Raw genomic sequence first — 19,756 nt, 5'->3', positions numbered from 1 at the left:
AACTCTCTCAGCCTGTCTTCTCAGAAGAGGTGTTCTAGCCCTCTCACCATTTTTGTGCCCACCTCTGGGCCTGCTTCAACAGGTCTGTGTCTGTCTTGTGCCGAGGGCTCTGACGTGCACGCTGTATTCCAGGTGGGGTCTCACCAGAGCAGAGTAGAGGGGCAGAATCATCCCCCTGGCCCTGCTGGCCACACTTCTTTTGATGCAGCCCAGGATGCAGTTGGCTCTCTGGGCTCTCTGGGCTGCGAGTGCACATTGCTGGCTCATGTCCAGTTTTTCATCCACCAGTACCCCTAAGTCCTTTTCCTCAGAGCTGCTCTCTATCCCTTCATCCCCCCAGCCTGTATTGGTACTGAGGATTGCCCCAACCCAAATGCAGGACCTTGTATTTGGAGTGCAAGGACTAGTCAAAGTCTGTGGTGCAACATTAGCAGAAATTGGAAGAAACATTTTCTGTAACCTTAGAGTGCATCCAGTTCATGAAATGGGAGATGCCTCCTTTCATGAATGGGACAGGAGGGCTGCAGAAGGTCTCTTCCTCACTAAAATGCCAATTTTCCAAACAGTAAACATGACAGCAGTTGTTCATGTCCCCACCCCATGAAAATCAGATGAGTTTTTACTCAGCCCTGTGATAAAGCAAAGCACTTTCAGATCACAGCCCCTGGCTGAGAAGCTGTGCACTAACAGTCTGCACAGCAACACATCTGGTTTTGCTGATGCAGGATTAGACCCTCAGTTCCTGTGCGTTTTGTAACTCTCTGCTGGTCTACCATCACATTCATAATCCCTTAAAAGACTACTCCGTTTATGGAATAGCGGAAGACAAATCTAAGAAGTTAGTGATAATAATGAAATTACTAATGAAATACAATTAATCATAGAATCATTAAGGTTGGAAAAGACCTTGAAGATCATCAAGTCCAACCATCAGCCCTACACCCCCATGACCACTAAACCATCTCCTGAAATACCATGTTTACCTGTTTTTTGAAAACCTCCAGGGGCGGTGACTCCACCTCCTCCCTGGGCAGCCTGTTCCAATGCCTCACCCCTCTTTTAGTGAAGAAATTTTTCCTAATATCCAATCTGAACCTCCCCTAATGCAGCTTGACCCCATTTCCTCTTGTCCTGTCTCTAGTCACTAGAGGGAAGAGGCCAACACCCACCTTACCACAACCTCCTTTCAGGTAGTTGTAGGGAGCAATGAGGTCTCCCCTCAGCCTCCTCTTCTCCAGGCTGAACAGCCCCAGCTCCCTCAGCCTCTCCTCATAAGACCTGCTCTCCAGACCCCTAATCAGCATAGTTGCCCTTCTCTGCACCCCCTCCATCACCTCAATGTCCTTCCTATACTGTAGCACCACAAACTGCACACAGGGCTTGAGGTGCAGCCTCACCAAGGCTGAGGGGCAGGATCGCTTCCCTGGTCCTGCTGGTCACACTATTCCTGATGCAGGCCAGGATGGTGCTGGCCTTCTTGGCCACCTGGGCACACTGCTGGCTCATACTCAGCCAGCTGTCAGTCAGCACTCCCAGATCCCTCTCTGCTGGGCAGTTCTTCAGCCACTCCTCCACAAGCCTGTAGTGCTGCTGGGGGTTCTTGTGGCCCAAGGGCAGGACCTGACATTTGGCCTTATTGAAACTCAGGCCATTGGCCTTGGCCCAGTGGTCAAGCCTGTTCAGATCCCTCTGCAGAGCCTCCCTAACGTCTGCAAATCAACACTCCCACCCAGCTTAGTGTCATCTGCAAACTTACTGAGGGTGCACTCTATCCCCTCATCCAAGTCATCAATAAAGATGTTAAACAGGAGTGGCCCGAGTACCGGCTTGCGACAATAGGGAAGCAGTCTTTGCATTTCTTCATGGAAACAGGGGTGATCCATTAAATGTTCTTAAAAGGAATTTGTACCAAATGTCCCAGCTTTAAAGATTTTTGAGCAAATACTGTGTTTTTTTCATTTCTTTGCAGAAAATGTAAGTTTTATCCATTTAGCTGGAATTCTAGCCTCAAATGCACATGGTTCCTGTTTGTGTGCTTTCCATTGTTGAAAACCAAAAGTATTTATAGAGTACCAGTGCTCTGAGGAGCCCTGGGAAACTTCTGACAGTGACATCCCCAGGGACTGTCCTTCCTCAGGGCTGGAGGTTGACAGACCCTAGGGAAGGCCAGTGGAAGGGTGAAAACATGCTGGCTCTCTAGCTGCTCAGCTCACAGCCAAAACCACAGATAAAGATGGATTTGTGCTGATGTGCCAGGCAGGGATTTGGAGTGGTCGCGGTACACATAGGCCCCATGTTGGAGCCTCAGTCACAAGCAGCTGCTCCAGTGTGGGACAAGGTGGTACCTGCCACCTGAGACCCTTTGAGCAGATGACACTTGTCAGGAGTGGCAGTGCACATTGGCTAGTGAGTGTCGATGGGAAAGGTCTTCCAAACAAGCCTGTTTGAATTGCTGATAGGTAAATAGTAGCCCTTGATATTTCTTCATGAAGTCTGAGTGCTCTTTGATATTTCTTCATGTAGCTTGTCTGCTTATTTCCCAAAATCTGGGAAGACTAGCCTGAAAAAATAATTCATGTTTTCAGTAGTCGCAGTCAAGATTTTGAAGCTGTTGTTGGGCGCCTTCTCCCTAAATATCTTAATTTTGCCTGAGTGAAGACTTAATAAGGACTTAAATAAAGGTGCACGGATATGATAATTTAACGTTTTTTTGGTGATGAAAGGCTAGGCTCTGATCTTAGTAATATGCACAACAAATGTACTAATGATTAATTCTTTCTACATCCTTTTCCAAAAAAGGGCAGTAAGTAGCAGTGTAATTAAAGGAACATTTGTTTAAACAAATGGAATTTTGCCTAGAAGCAAAAGAAAAAATAACACTAGCATTAGTATTAAAGTCTGAACTGTGCTGGAATTACTGGGGATGATCACCCATGTAAACTGGATCAGAGTTTGGCCCTTGTTTCCCTGCAGCTGAGTAATATTTGGTCTGGTTCTCTTTCACGCAACACCAGCAATGTGAAAAGAGCCCCAAAATAAGAGTAAGTTGCATTTATTTATATTTTTAACTTTTTTACATTGACGGATTTGTTAGTATTAATGAGAACCAGTGTTTGTTTTTTTCCCTGTTGTCAACCTCATTTAGACTTTTCCATCCTACTTTAAAAATGTTCTTGATTTAGATCTCTTTGTCAGCAAGGTGAGGAGGGACTGTAAACCCTGAGAATACAAAGTACCATCATAAATGTGTCAGAAAGTAGTAGCTGAAAGACTGCTGTTTCCTTTGTTTTTCTGAAGAAACGGAAATTTTAAGCTATGCTAAGGTCACAAGATGATACCAGATGTACTTCTTGGCTTGGCTTCAGCACAAGACTCAAGTACAAGTACTTAAAAGAAACAAAACCCACCTCTGTTACAGTCCCATGAAGGCTGTAATAATGAACCAAAACATTACTTTTGTATTCATTACATTAATAGCTACCAGAAATGTATACATCCTTTTCCAAAGAGGAATTGGTGGGGAGAGGGAGAGTTGATCCTATTTATGCTCTGTGACACAGATCAACAAGTACAGGGACTTGGCTGGTGCCTTTGCAAGGGAGTATTTTTATGCACGGGCTTACGTGATGGAGGACTGCATTCAGGTTTGTGAGCAGCTGATACTAAAGATGAAGGGGTTTATTCAAAACCAACCGAATAAGGAGAAGGAAAAAAAAATAATTGGTTTTGGGTTAAGCTTTTGGTAGCAGGTGGTGGTCATTATTGTCTTGCTGATGTCATTAGTTAATTTTATCTGTAAGAAACTGAGAGGGAATGAAGGAGTGGCTTCTGCAGAACACTTAAAGGCAGGCACTGGCTTGAAAAGACTCCCTGTCTCACATCTAAATAACATTTCACAATGAGATAAGATGTTGTTTGCTTGGCAGCTCTAAAGTTGGGTATTGTGCAATACCCAGGCACCTACAGTGTCCTTTGGAAAAGCTTCTGATGCCTGAGTTAGGGAGAAGCTGCACTTAAACCATCCCTGTGCATTTGCTTGAGCCCTGTGAGAACCTGAAGCTTCAGGCAGAGCCGCCCATGATTGCACTGCTGGACATGCTCAGGGAGCTGAGCTGAGCTGTTGGCCTGCAAACTCCTCTCCTGCCAAAAGCCTCAGGGATTGGGAGGAGTGGCATGCCAATATGTCATGCCTGAGGACCTCAGCAGGTGAAGCATGACTCAAGCCATGCCTCAGACTGTGAAAGTTGTGCTCTTACTCCCACCCCTGTGTTGCAGAGTAACCTGTTAGTTTGAGCATTTTCTTACCACCTCATGTCAGGGCAACGGCTGCAGTTAGGAGGAGGTCCCTACAGCAAGTAGGTGTGGAGGTGATCCAGCATCTGTGTGGGTCACTTCTGAAACCAGAGGCTTAACAATACACCTGTATGCAGAAACAAGGATATCCTTCCAAGAATACATATCAACTCAATTAGAAATTCCATTTAGAGGTGTGTACACTGGGAGATGACAAGACCGTTACAAGTGTAATTACAGTTTTCTTCAGTGTTTTAGTACTGGGATGGCAATCGTGTGTTGCAGATCTAGTTAGTGTTCTCGGGCTCACAGTGTGTGTCCCCTTCCTGGGGGATCTCCTGTTGGCTGTGTGGTAGAGCTTGCTCTGACACCCCACCACAGTTGTGTGTTCCTTCTGAAAGTTGAGGACATATTTGAATGTTTTCCCTTAATCATGCATGAAATATTTGACTGCTTATTGTGAATTATGCTCCAGAACAGGTTATTTTTCCAAACACAGCATTTATGTTTAGATAAATACTTTTTTTCATATAAAAACACATGGAAAATCAAGTGTGGAATATGTAATCTGTGTGCAGTGGGATAGATGTGGTTGTTCGCTCTACATCCAACACTTTCACTTCATTGAATATACAGTTAGTTACCCACATAGCATCTAAACCTTAGATAAAAGAGCTGCTTAGCCTTAACACATGCTATTGTTGTAATGATGACTGTTGTTGTTCTTGACAGAATCCCTAAATGGATCTTGGAAAGAAGGAGGTTTTGTGCCTTCTAGTACCAGCAGCAGTGGATACTGGAGCTGGAATGCTCCCAGTGACCAGTCCAATCCATCCACACCATCTCCACCTCTGTCAGCTGATAGCTTCAAAGCTTTTCGGACACCTTCCCAGGCAGATGATGGTATTGATGAAGGTGAAACAAGCAACCTTCTCTTTGATGAACCCATTCCTAGGAAGAGAAAGGTAAGCCTCATGTTAAATTCCATTCCCATGGGCAGATACAGTGTTGGTAGACTTCTTTTGCTGTGAGAAATTATCAGCTCAGCCAACAGCTCTGTATGTGTGGATGCCCTCCTTGGCATCCTATTAATGTAGGTACTTAGCCTAGTCACTGTGTCTTGTTGAACCCAGTCACCTGCTGCACACACGCTGCCATCAGCACCACATATTTGCTGGCAGATGGTGAGGTTCTACAGAGCCTCCTGCTCAGAAAACACTAGAGTGATTTCCAGAAGGTGTTGTCTCTGGCCATTCAAGGGATTTCTATCCTACTTTGGCACATTCTTTGTATGCAGGATGCAACAGGCAGCCTTTACATGTCTTCACAGAAACAGGATACGGCCTTAATACTTACTGTTCCCTGAAAGTGCTGTTTGTCTGACAGCATGTCAGATACCTTAATAGCTTGGAGCTTTCTCTGTGCAAACATATGGAGTGAGAAGAGGAGAAAGAGATCAAACTTGATAGCTTTTGATATGTTATTAGCAGTGGCCAAATTTATCTCTGGTAGAAGTCTGCAAAAGCATACTAAATAAAACACAATGTAAAAAACAAACAAACAAAAAAAGAGCCCAAAATGAACCTCTGAAAAGCATTGTTACACTTGCAAGCAACCTCCTCTCCAAGAAAAAGAAAACAAAGAGATGGCAGTAGTCCAAGTTTCCTTCCCTCCCAACGCAACAGGACAGATTTTACATAGCAAGATGAAAAAGGGCTTTTTGTAAGAAAGAGAAAAAACAAGAGAATTTATTCTCCTTGGTGACTTTATTTCTGGTGCAGTCGGAGACAGTTAATTGCTTCATCACCAGCAGGAAGAAGTTTTAATGGTTACTTAAACCTGTTCAGATTTATCCTTTTGCTCCAGAAGTTGCTTATTTGCCCACCCACCCTGTTCTGCCCTTATTTGTGGGATAGGGGTGTAAAATATTTGTCCTTCTTGCTAAAAAGGAAAAAAAATATTTTCAGGACACCTTCGTTATAATAAGTTAGGGCTGACTGTTAAATTAAAGACAGGGACAGTTTTGGAGGTTGTGGGACAGGAAGAGTAGGAATGTAGAAGTGTGCCGGTTTGCCTTACACTTCTCAGTTGAAGTTGAGCTTCTTAGCATCACTTATTGTTCAGCTGAGATGAGACAGATGGGTTTGCAGCTGCATCTTTATTGTTATCTAAGTTGTCTTCAAATATTTCTATTTATGTACCCACCACAGATCTATTACTCTGTCTGTTCGGGTTCACAGGAATTTTGCTCTGGAATGCAAATGTTTAATTTAGATAAATGAAAACATAACCTGCTAAACTTTGTTTTATAAATGTTCTGCATTACCTGCAGGTTTTCTTTATTCTTGTCCTAGCATGGCACTTTATCTGAGTACAGCTTTGCACCTTTAGAAGCTGAAATAACTATGCTCAGGTTATATCTTCCTCAGGGCTGCAAAAATCAGAAGGAATAAACCTGGAAATTGAGTGATGGGTGACCTTACTTTTACTTACTAAAGTTTCCTCCATTTCATGTTTGCAAAATGTCATGTTAGCAGCCACTTGCCATCAAGAAAGTTGCTTGCTTTAAAGTTTTCACTGGTGTAGTTATTCTTTAAAAAACCGTTTATGCTCCATTATTTTCTTAAATAAAATATTGAGCCTGATAAGGCAATTTTTTGACTAGTCAGAAATGGTAACATGGTTTATGTTCTGTATTTCTACTGAGTGAGATTTCATTTGGTTATGTTAAAATGCATGAGTTTTTTCACTCATAATAGTATCGACAATATAACCAAAAACACAGTGGAGCTAGGAGATTGGTTCTACCATCAAACTAGAGATTGATGTTAAACCATTCTGTGTTCTTAAAGCTGCATATGATGTTCATGTCATATCAGAATTCCTAAGATAGGAGGTGAGTGATCAGCATGGTCTTCATCTTGTTGCTATGGTTAGTTGAGGGGTTTTGAGCTAATGATAGTATTTAATATTATAAGAGTAAAAAATGTATCTATCAGAATTACTAGATAGATTACATTTAATTTTAGGAAAAAAGAGTTCTGTATGTATTTGAATATATTTGTATTATCAGGTGAAAAGTTCTAGAGGGAATTTATGTTCAATTGATTCCAAAGTAGAAGGTTTTCATACAAACAGTATGGTCAGGTACCACAGATCTTAAAGTCCTTAGCATCCATGCTTTCAAACAGGAGATGTTAGACTGCCAAGTGATTATGAGAACATACTACTACCATCAGCTTGTATTTTGGAAAGCCCATCAGCTGTGATTTGTAAAAATTACATTATAGCCACCATTCTTCTAGTAGATGCTGAAACTTACCAGCTACTGGCATGCAGTTCCAAAGGGTCCAAACCAAGTCAGCTTTTGCTCAAGACACAGCAAAGCATGTACTTAACTCTAAGAATGTTCTTGGTACTTAAAAACAATAAATGGAGCTTTATATTAATGTATTCTTTTAAACTTACTTCTAACTAAAATTGTAGCATAATGAAACATTTTGAAGTATTTTGAAGCTCCTCCTGTTTTCTTTAATAACATGTTCTGTAGTAATAGAGAAAATTATTTTTGAGATGTACAAATTATTTAGGTTTTTTTATTTAAAATTTATAAAGTAGGTTTTGTTTGGGGGTAAATTTAGCTTTTAAAAAACCTGTGCAGTTCTGCAGCATATCTGGTTTTTGTTACCACATACTGTGCTTCAAATTAAGACTATTTTTCTCCACAGGCTTCAAAATATTGAAGGTTGGGCTGGTTATAGCCTTCCTGGCTGTGCTCTAAATCAATGATAATTCAGTTTAGGACACTGAAGTTATATTAAAGAATATGACAATATTAAAATGAAATTATAAACATATTCTTTTTAAAATGTTGAACACAGCCAGATGGCTTCTCATTCTCTTGTCCAAGTGTTGGTCATAGCAGCTTCTGAATGAAATAAAACAGGTTTTGCCAGCTATCAGGTGAATTTTGTCATTGCTGAAGATAAATTTTCCAACCAAATATTTCCTCTGTGTTGCAAAATTCACAAGCAGAAATATTCATAAGAGCTGGCTTTAGGAAAATCGTAATTTAAGATGATGCCTTGCCTTAAGGGAGAAGTCCTCATCAGTTTTTCTTTGAAAGGCTCCAAAGAAGTGCTGGAAGTGTTTATATTGTCTGCTGCCTTTAGTAGGAAGACAGAAACAGAAACTTGCAAATGAAAAACCCATACCAACGAGCAGAGAAAGGTAAAGCTTTGGAACAAGTGGCTCCTTGGCTTTCCATTGGGATTCTGTTCAGTAGGATGACACTGTTGACAGAGACTAGTGCATCATTTTAAATTCAGAGTTAGAGGCTGTGAACCTTCACAATGTTTTGTAATTGTGTAGCTGGTTTTGGTGGTCTGGTTTTCTTTGTCTTCCATACAACTAATGTTGCTTTACTTGTAATTTCAGAACTCCATGAAGGTGATGTTCAAATGCCTGTGGAAAAACTGCGGGAAGGTACTGAGCACAGCTGCAGGGATTCAGAAACACATACGGACCGTTCACCTTGGGTAAGAAAACAGTCTCTTCGAAGTGTGAAGGGTGTGGTACAGAAGAGGGACGGTCGCACTTGGCTGGTGCGCTTGGGAGGTGTGTTGCCTTGTCCTTGGCTTTTCTGTCTCAGATCCCTAGGTTTCTGAGGGAATTGCAGTCTAGTGCATTGGGGTGAACAAGAACTCATTGCAGCAACAAGGCACTTTTCTTTCCTGAGCTTTACCAGAAGGTCAAATACAGCTCTAGGTCACACTGCACTTCCCTAATGGCAGCACAGCTCAGTGGCCTTTACTTCATGTGTGCTATCTGCATGTCACAACTGGGCTGGTGCTGTGTGAAAGCAGGTTTCAGGATCTTGCGTGAATACTTTCCATCTTTCTTTCACATCAGACCAGGTGCTTGCACTAGTTCAGAGTCAAATTAACCAGGGGGAAAAAAAAACCCTGCATCAAAACCTAAGAAACCTAAGAGAAATAAACTAGGCTGCAATTCCACCTGTATGTTATTTGGACAAGCAGAAGGAAATTAATCTTGTATGACACAACCTTGTTTCAGAGCTTTAGTCTGCAGCTGAAATCTCCTGTGCAGTCCGCTGAGTGACCCAGCTGTCTCATATATAGTTACAGTGGGGACTTACGGTCTTCACCTGTTAGGTGTGTGGAAATAGATCTTTGTTGTGTAAGCCTCTGTTACCCAGTGCTTAAAAATTAGAGTGACAGTGAGGTCTGGTGTGGAGCTCAGGAGAGTCTTGCAAAAGTTGTGTAATTCCTTTAGGCTCTGCATGGTTGCAACAAATGTTACTTTGTTCTGTATATTATGGGGACATTCTTTTCATGGGATGGGAGAGGAAGGAGTAAAAAGCAGAACTTCCCTGGAATTTGTAGTTTGTAACTTTGTCAGAGGGAGGAGTTCTGGTGAGTGACTCGCTGTAGTCTGACAGATGGTGCTTCTGGTAGAGCCTTTCAAACCTGCCGAACCCACAAGCTCTCAACACGTTCTGTTGAGTAAGGTGGTGAGAGGAGCAAAGGTAGAGGTATACAGGCAAGCAAGCGGAAGAACTAGCTAGGGGCTGGTTTTGGGGTGCATGCCTGGAAATGGAGAAGCCCAGGATTCAGTCCTGATAGGGACATGCAGGCAGGAGGATGCTTACAGCTCCCAGATTTTCTATATGGAAGATTTGGAGAAAATACTCATGTATGAGCTGTGAGCTACATCTGTATAGCATGTGGATTATGAACATGCTAAAGTGGTTTGTTTTGGACTGCAGGGTACCGCGTAGCCTGCTGGGAACTACTGCTTTGGCTGGGCCGCTTCACTCCTGGCACTTGGTTCAAACACGCAGACATGCAGACACACAGCAGCTAGTACCAGAGGTGCAGGGGCAATTAAAACTTTTACATCTCCTCCCTCAATAAATCTGCTTCTGAGAGTGGAACCAGGAAGTCTCTACCTGTGTCTGAGTGAGTTGCTTGGTGAGACTGTTTTGTAGCAGCTTCTTCTGATATGCCAAGGAAAGTTACGGTGAACCATGGCCATAACTATATTTGGTTTAATTAAGTAATCTATTATAAGATTACATATTGTTTGCCATAACATTAGTGGAATATATCTTGCCAGTATTTGTTGTCTTTACATAAGTTTCTGTGGTTGCTCTGTCATTTTTGAAGTCAAAGTACTTTGAGATTCAATAGTTAGCAATGAGAAGTTGATATTTAAGCTGAAGCATAGAAGTTAAACATCTACTCCAAGGTCAAAGTCAAGAAAAACAGACAGAAAAGAGATCTAATTTCTGCTTCTTTTCCCTTCAGACTAGATGATTTTCATTTCCTCTCCCCCTTCCCTGTAGCCAGAGTGCTGATAAAGTAGGTAGGGATGAAATTTGGAATATTAATGTATTGACAGTATGAATATATTTGCTCATGTATCTAGAACTTAAATTTTACCTTGGCATTCTTGCTTTCATTTAATCACTCCTTTGTTCTTTGTCTTGATACAGACGTGTAGGAGAGTCTGACTACAGTGATGGAGAGGAGGATTTTTACTATACAGAAATCAGGCTCAACACGGACTCTGTAGCTGATGGCCTAAGTAGTCTTTCCCCAGTCTCTCCATCTCTAGCATCTCCTCCTTCCTTTCCCACCCAAGATGCAATCCGTCCTGAAACTTCCTGTGCCAAAACTGAGACTAAATTGGTGACACCTCTGAGCCGCTCAGCTCCTACCAACCTCTACCTCGTACACACGGACCATGCTTACCAGGTAACACTGGGGAGAGAGAGCTCCATGGGTTACACTTATGTGTCATTAATCTATGAAGAAATGTCAGATCACAATGTTTGAGGTTTAAAAAGCCACGTCTAGTTTTAATAGGTTGAAAAGTTTTGAGTGCAGCCTAAAGAGTTAATCTCATTTAAATTTAGATGTCTGCTTCTGAGCTAGGTGGTTGGTTGTGTTTCCACTGTAGCTGGTGGATTTTGGGATGCTATTTATCCAGCCACACAAAGGTGCATACCAGGTTGAGAAGAGTTGCTCTGTGTATCCCACTGCCTGCATCAGTTAATCCTCCACTGACCTAAGGAGGCCGCATGGTGATGTGCTCAGATGTGGTCTCCTGCATGGTACAAATTCTCAATTCAGTCAGCCAAATTCCTCCCTGAGTCTTAATTTCATCTCTGCTTGTGCTGGATGTGTCTGTAGGCAGGTACCCTAGGGATGCCAGAACAATTCATTTCCCTTATTTGTACAGTCAGTTTGCACACGTGAAGCAGAGCAGGAAGCATCAAAAGGCATATATGGTGTCCTACTCTTAGAGATAATGCTTTTCAAATGACAGAAATCAAATCAGATCCAAAAACTGCTGTTCCAAAAACTTCCAAGTTCAGATAGAAAGCATTAATATTAAAAGTACACTAGAATTTTATGTGTTTTGGTCTTGATACGATATGAGAAAAGAAGAATAGAGGCTTTGAAGTAGTGCGGTCCGTGACCTGCGTACGCACTGGAGAACTGAACTCTGTTAAATGTATCAGATGCAGTAACTTTCATACACACCCTTGTGCAGATTAAACCTTTTTGGTTTGTATCTGGATCAGACCCACTAAAAAGGCAGAGGGAAACATCCTGGTGGGATGCTGAGCAGAGGCAGTCCTGCCTGCCTGCCCACCCTGCTGCCACCAGTTCCTTCTGGCAGGAGTGCTGGGGTCATTCACTCCCTTCCGTTTGAAGCGGGTTGTGATGAAGCACTGCTGGTACCATCTGGAGTTGCCAGTTTTTTCTTGATGCCTTTCAGCAAGGTTTTTCTATTTTATGGAGCTCAGCGGATGTTTTCTGCATGTGTCTGTGGTGGATCCTCTTGGAGCTGTCAGCAGGCTCAGCAGCCCGCAGAGCTTCACTGCCGTAGAGGGAGGCATGTGGTGGTCTCGTACTCTTTTCCTTGGAGAGACTCCAGGGGATTGCTTCCACACTTGTTTACTCTGAAGGTTGTCTTTAATGGGGACTATCAGGTTGTAGTTTGTCATCACTCCTCTCTGCCTGGTGGCTCAGGGAAGCACTCTTTTCCCTGAAGCTGTGAGACAGCGTCGGCAGCCTCAAACACAAACACTTCTTAAGTAAGTGTCTTGCGTTGTTGTCAGGCACAGGCAACTGAAAGACAGAAGTAAAAACTCATTTTTAAAAGCAGGCTCTTTGGAAGTTTAAACCTAGCAGCCTTTCTTTGGCTGTAAAAGCTTGAAATTCAAGAGTCAAAGTGAGCCTCTGTTCATGGCAGCTGCTTGCACTCCTGCTAGGCACGGTAACTGTGAATGTATGAATTTCCTGACTCTGTAAATAAAATGGCGTTCAAAAAGGGGCAGGGGAGAATTCCTGAGGGCTCAGAGGCCAGTGGGAAAACCAAAGGGAAGGCACAAGATGAAAGATACTTGATGCTCTGAGCTTGAATCGTTGGGTGTTGCACCCCAGGGCAGCACTGAGTATTACAGCCTAGATAGGAAGAACATAAGAGTTCAAGGGACCATGAGGTCCTTCAAATATTTGCTTTAGCTTGGTCTTTGGAATCCTAAGGATGATCTTCAGCTCTTTGTATTTAATAGGAAAGACTGTTTTAATTGGGGTGAATCTTAACACCATTTATCTGACAAATGAGAAATGGCCAGCCCTTACTGTTGATTGCTAACGTTGCCCTAGAATCCTCACCCACCAGTCTTCAGTTGTTTAAACCAGCTGCCATAAGTTTAAATACTGCAGTGTTTATCACTGTGGAACTGGTGATCATTTTAATATTTTTTGCTGCTGACTGGCATTATTTAAAAAGTTATTTATATATTATACTTGATTTTTTGTGGCATTTTTCTGATCTAGCTTTTAGGGGTTTGTGTGGATTCTTGTGAGAGCTATCGGCTTTCTCTAAACAAGGTTTTAAGAGTAGTGATATATAAATATATCCCTTTCTTACTGACTTATGCATTATTATCCCTCCCATAAGGATAAAATGCTTGTACCACGCAGCTTTGTTCCACCTTGGAAAGTCTTCCGTAGATTTACGGTTTCGAGGAGTGAAAGATCCCTTGAAATGCTTTGGAAGAGGAATAGTTCTTCTTACTGGAATCATATTTTCTTTTCACGCAGGCCACTCCTCCGGTGAACATTCCAGGGTCAACAAAATTCACTCCCAATGGCAGTAGCTTTAGCATCTCTTGGCAGTCACCTCCAGTTACCTTCACCGGCATTCCAGTAAGTGAACGACACCAGGAGAAAGAAAAGAAAGAAAGAAAAAATATTAAGTCTCCAGAGCTTTTTTGTTTGTTTATTTCACGGTGTCTCAGGATAGTCATAAATTTGACGTAACAGGCACTAAAAAGAAACAAATTCAATATATGCCTCAGTTTGCCAGCTGATTGACAAATGGCTCAAAAGGCTGATTTTAACACGTTTGCCAGTCTCTTAATTCATACAGTTAATTCTTTTTTTGCATCGGTGTCTACAAGCAGAGAACTGGATCTACACCATATATATTTTAAATTATGTTTACAAAAGAACATTCTGGTAGATGCAGAGCCTGCCACTATATGCTCCTTTTTGTGCAACTAAGAGATTTCTTACAAAACTAGATGGAAAATAAGCGAGGTGGTTATGCTAAGAGGCCAAGTGGATTCAAGCAGTAGGGCTGTTACCTAAATGAACTCTGAAGAGGATGCATATTTGAAAGGCAACTGAAGGAAACAATAAGATGAAATGCAAAGTCTGATTCTAGTAGGCTACATCTATGTCTTCCCTAATGATATCAGAAAATTATGTACTGCTATACAGAAAATATGTTCAATACATACTACATTTTTATATTAATTCATATTGGAGTTTGACACATTTTTGATGAAGTTGTATTGGATGTGAAGTCAACTCTGAGCTTTTCTTCAAAAATGCTAGGCCTAATTTCATGAACAGGAATGCAGAAGTGGGATTTTTGCTTAAACATGGACTTCCAGTAGCCCTAAAGGTAACACACTACAGGTGTGGGTGTACTGCAGGGGGAGTTGAAAACCATTACAAAGAGTTTAAAGGGACCAGGTTTCTAGTGCCTAGCATGGTGAATACTAAAAGTAAATGCAAATCACTGTTTATGAGTAGTGGAAGATCTGTATAACAAATGGAAATAAATATTAATGTAATGGATGCTAACCTTTATTGGAAAGCATTTTGTAGTATAAATTGATATTCTCTAATCATAAACCTTTTTTGATACCATAACATTTCATTTAATATTACACTTCATGAATTTATGAATCTTTAGTGTGCTTATAAGGCACGTTGCTCATCCAAAGAACCATACAGCTTTTTTTCTCCTGACAGTGAATATTAGGCACGGCCATTAGAGATACTATTTCTCTCCCTTCTCTTCATCACGTGAATCTCCAAAGCTTCTTACTGTCAACCTTTGGCAAGTCTTGGAGATTTTCTGCAGAAGCTGTGGCATCCTGCAGGGCTGATAAAAAATGAAAGTGGCTGAATCAATTACATTGCACTCTGCCAATGAATATTTATTAAATTCCATCAAGGAACAGCTAACACTGAAAGACATCATGCTGGCAGCAATTTGAACAAGAGTGCCTTGACAGAGTGTGCTATCCATAAAGTTCCTTGAGATTTTGATTTCCCAACAATGGGGTTGATACAGAGTAATTATGAAACTGGCTCCTTTTGTGGAGTAGCACAAATTGGTGCCAGGAGTGTTGGGAATCTAAAAATGCAATTAACCACATTGTAAATCAGACACTTAAGAGGACAGGATTAGACATGTATGCATTGAGTTTATTGTTCAAGCAACAACATTGATCTGTGGCTGTAGGGTTGAGATTTCTCAAAAGAATTTAAGAAATGCCAAATCACCTTCTGAGAAGTATACAGAGGTGCCAGTGATTTAAGTACAATTTAAATATAATCCAAACACAAAAACCTGGGGAAGCAGTGATGACGGCAGAATCATAAACTGCTCAGGGAACCGTATTTACTGCCTTGATATCTCTTAACAAGTTTATAAGGCTGTTTAGGAAAAAAAAAAAAAAGGAAAAAGAAAAAAAAAACCTTCTAGGTTTGCACACATTTGACTGTTATGTCATCAGTGAGGTCATTTATGAATTACAAAGGCTTGCCTGTGGTGGAAAATTATGTGCAGTAAGTGAGGGTGCAAATGCAAAGTGATGTGAAATAACTGTATATTAAATGAAAGTTTCGTTTCTCCTGTTTCTAAGTAAATTAGGTATAGCCTTATAAATACAGGGCTCTGTCAATTCCCATCCCTACACTAAGTGTTACTGCTTTAGGGAAGCTGTAGGATAGGGGACTTTCTCCTTCTCTTAGGAAGTTTATTTAAGCCTAGAGTATGTGACAGAGCCAGCATCCTATTAACTCATGCAGTCATATACGTACTTGGTCCATGAGATGAGATGCATGTCTGTAGCACTCAAGGGAACTTCAGAGAGTAAGTCCAAACCATTACTTTTTGCCTAACCCTTAATATTTATTTAAGCAGTTTTCTAAAATGGCTTTGGGATACTTTTTTGGCCTGGACGAACTGCCGAGCAGTAAAGGATTAGGTACAGCTTTGCAAAAGCATGTACGTCTACACATTTCTTCACATCAGTAGTGATGTTGGAATGGGGTCATTTTGTCCTTGACCTGTTAGAGGGCTGTTGAATCCTGATTTTGAACAGTCTCCTTTCTAGGCCTGTATTTCAGCAGTTAAGTCCACAAGTCCAAATTTCAAAATAGTCTTCTTTTGTTCTTCATTGATCTGGAAGTCTTATAGTCATAAAGAAGGAGAATTAGGGGAAACTCCAAAGTCCACTCTGAGACTTGCCTAAGTTAGATTCCCAAGGCAGATGGGAAATACACTTTTTCTTGCTGTTTTCCCAAGGTAACTTTGCAGGTGCAAGAGAGGGTTGAGTGTTGGCACAACTATGAGTCATGGCTAGGTGTAAGTCTCTGCATGAAGCAGAAAGGACAAGTTCATGTTTGCTCTACCACCTGAGACTGAACTAGGAAAAAAATAAGGTACAGCATGGGGATGTACAGGGAGGACAAATTAAGTGGGATGAGCAACAGTGGAGTCTGTATCTCTTGGTACTGGAGGATTAACAACTATATAGTTCCACTTCTATGTAATGTAGGATAAAAGTCTTACTGAATGCCAGCCTGATCTCTGCTGTGTGATAGTGATTTTTACCTGCTTGCTCATAAGACCCAAAAAGGTTGAACAGAAGAGAAGTTCGATAACCTGATGTTTACAGAACACAAATCTTCTCTGTAACCAGAGTTTCTCCTAGGAGATGTAACTGGAAACCCCAGGTCCTCCCTTCAAACACTATTCTTTCACATTAGTTCTCTGCTTTAGACAGCACCTCAAATGTGAAAAGCTTTCAAGGGCAAGGATTGCTTTCTCACACCCTCCTCTTAATCTGCTCTTAGTGTGGCATACAAAGGAGTACAGCTAACTGGTATTGTTTAGACCTCCTGCAAAGCAGATCAAAATACACTAGAGCTCAACTTCAGTGCATTTTAGTTGCCTTGGTATGCCAGCCCATGGAAACCATCATGCAGAGACCCTCTATGGAGAACATGAGAAGAGATGCAGTCTCCATGCTGCAGTTCTTCTCAAGCCTGTTCTATATTTGGAAGCCATCAAGATAACTGCTTGTAACAGAGGAGGCCATCAAAGTACTTTTTTGTTCAGTGATAACCCAAGAATATGTTTGGTATCCATTAGCAGTGGTAGATATAAACATTTTCTGTTTTTTAAAATGTTTAAGAGCCATAGCAGAATTGACTGGAGATCTCTGGTTGTGGGTTATGACTGGAGAACGGTGTGATAAATGTGTGCAATGTGTGGTAAATACCAAAGACTAAAAAAGTATTACTGCTTTGCATTTTATCTTTAGTGTTTCAATCATTCTTAGGTAAAACAATAGAAGTAGTTGATAAAAGATAAGAAAAAAAAAGTGGTAGACAACAAGCTGCCCTCAATATTATGGAGTGGTAGGACAGAACAGAGCTAGTGTGGTCTCTGGGTGTGTAAAATATGACTTATGGTGAGCGGGCAGAGAGAGGAAACTTTATTTCAGGTTTTGGAGATACATTTCCTATATCATTAATGATCTAAACTTGTTCAGACTGTGAGCTGCACATGCAGTTAAATCAGAAAATTCTGTAGTTACCAGCCAAGAGTAAAAGTTGAAAGAGTGTCTGCACTCCATTACAAGTGTTAGTTTTTTGCTACTGTGGAGTAGCTATAAAATAGCCTTTATATAAAAAATCAAAGCACATTCAGTAACTTGCTTCAAGTCAGGTCAGTTCCTATTCTTCCAGATACTATGAGACTTCAAAAGGGCAGGAGTGAAAAGTCATAGCAATGCAGGGAACTATGACAGTATCTGCAGTTCCTGGCTGCAGGAGTCAGTGACTCGATGCCAATTGAAGCTTGCTGTGTTCTGTACATAAGAAAAAATGAGGGTTCATCATTTTTTTCTGGTGTTTTACATGTAAAGTGGTTGTGGCCTTCACCTAGGAGCAAAAAAAGACCCTAACAGTAAATAATTTAGGAATTATTTAAGGCCAAGCTTTATGCCACGTGATTACTCAAATAATGTTTCCAACTCTAAGGCTTGTGAAACAGGCTTATTTGGAAAGTCTCAGAAGACCAAGCTACACCCTTCACAAAGGAGGACAGTGATTGAAAAGGTTTAAAGTGCAGAATAAAGGAAATAATCCAGTACACCTTGTTAGCAGCCTTGATCAGAAGGGCTGCTTTGCACTCCCAGTAAAACCCTGAGGGCCACATCATAATTGCCCTGCAGCAAACCCCCTTCTGCAAGGCTGTCTCTCTACAAACAGTGCCAAAACACAGGTGGGAGCAACACGTGAAATCCCTTTATTTCTCAGGGTGTTCCTGGTATTGGTCTCAGCACAGGGTGGAGTTTATTTTTCCAGTTATTTTCTCTGCTTACATTAGAGAGAGTTTTCATAAGAGGTATTAGGACTTCTTAAATAAGAATGAATGCATTTTCTTTATTTCTCAGAACCTGCAATGATGCTGATCTATATTCTGGATTGCTCTGTCAGGATGACTGGAAGTACAGGGAAACAAAATGGAGCTAATACAATGTACCTAATGCTAAATGGACATCTTTCCAAGTAGAACCACAACTTACTTATATTTGTGTGCTATATAATAACCTTTCCTGGATATTCTTGCCACTCTGCATCATGAATTGCATTTTCTGGGAAAAGTGTTTATGCTGCATCCATATGTGTATGTTCTTCATAAGCAGCTTTTTTGTCTGTATTGACAGGTCTCACCAACTCATAATCGTCCTGCAGGGAGTGGAGAGCAGAAACAGTCCCACACAGTTCTTTCATCACCGCCTAGAGTAGCATTTGGCTTGAGGTATGGGACCATTAACTCCTGCTGACAGGCCAGCAGCCTCAGAACCTGGAGGGCATTTAGTAAATAAGATGTCAGTGGCCAAAGAAACAGAAAAACCACACCACCAACCGTGATTGCAGTTGTCAGGCTGTTTCTTACTAGAATGCTTGAGAGCAAGTGTTCTGGACCTATTTTGCTTTTCATCACCATCAAAGGTGAAGGCTGGGGGAGAAGTGAGTTGTTGCAAAATGAAAAGGCAAACTGTGAAGCAAAACTGCAGGCCTTCTGCCAGGCATGTCTGCAGTTCAGATGCAGATCCAAATGGCCCTGTAAAGCAATGCAGCCCAGATTCACTGCTCCAGCTGAAGCATCCTGGACTGCTTTCTTCCCTGAAAGGCTGGGCTGCCACATGTGTTTGTCACCATTCAGTCAGTATCGTGTTTGGCTTCGATTGAATGATAGGAAACTGTATCTGACAATACATTAGATCAAAGCAGAGCTTTTCATGCCTTGTCTTCCTGGAGGTAAGCTACATACAGTCACTTCCATTAAAGCTAACTGATGGTTGACCAGAGTCTGTGTTTAGAAGTGTTAAAAAAGTTATGCGAAAAAATCAAACTGTGACACTTAAGTTTCTCACAGTAAAGAAACTGCTTGTTTCTCACAGTCCTCAAGGTGACTGTACCCTACAATGAGACAAAAGGATGATATAATGTTTTTAATTTTTTTTGTGACTCTCTGATCATTGGATGTGCTACAAACCAAACTTAGGATCTTCCCATTTCATGCATTGTGTCCATAAATGAATGATCAATAATTAAAAAATGCATTGGTGTGCAAGAGAGGAATCATGAGGCAATTCCTGTGTGTGCCATGCAGCGTGTAATACAGGTATTAAATCTGTTAGTGTTGCTTGATTTAAAGACACCAGGAGAGATGGCACAGCTGTAGCACTGCTCCTCAGGTTTGCTGGCTTGCTATGCATTGAGTAAAAAAGTTCCATTTTAACAGTTACTTTGATCATTTTCTA

At 41.3% G+C, this 19,756-nt stretch overlaps 1 protein-coding gene across 3 annotated transcripts in view; it reads left to right on the top strand.

Moving 5' to 3' along the window:
• The window catches only part of ZNF704 (zinc finger protein 704), a 103,190-nt gene that overhangs the window by 70,669 nt on the left and 12,765 nt on the right, over positions 1 to 19,756 (top strand). The window contains exons 4-8 of one of the 3 annotated variants that reach the window (XM_051612542.1): positions 5,026 to 5,258; positions 8,731 to 8,831; positions 10,811 to 11,072; positions 13,437 to 13,541; positions 18,653 to 18,747. In XM_051612542.1, coding sequence (XP_051468502.1) covers positions 5,026 to 5,258; positions 8,731 to 8,831; positions 10,811 to 11,072; positions 13,437 to 13,541; positions 18,653 to 18,747 — 796 coding nt within the window. The remainder of the gene's footprint in view (positions 1 to 5,025; positions 5,259 to 8,730; positions 8,832 to 10,810; positions 11,073 to 13,436; positions 13,542 to 18,652; positions 18,748 to 19,756) is intronic. The other 2 variants (XM_051612543.1, XM_051612544.1) reach the window with 2 other exon arrangements.

Source organism: Apus apus, chromosome 2 (assembly GCF_020740795.1).
Source record: "Apus apus isolate bApuApu2 chromosome 2, bApuApu2.pri.cur, whole genome shotgun sequence".
Classification (NCBI taxonomy): domain Eukaryota; kingdom Metazoa; phylum Chordata; class Aves; order Apodiformes; family Apodidae; genus Apus; species Apus apus.
The sequence above is the reverse complement of the archived record's forward strand: the minus strand, read 5'-3'. Positions and strand labels throughout refer to the sequence as shown.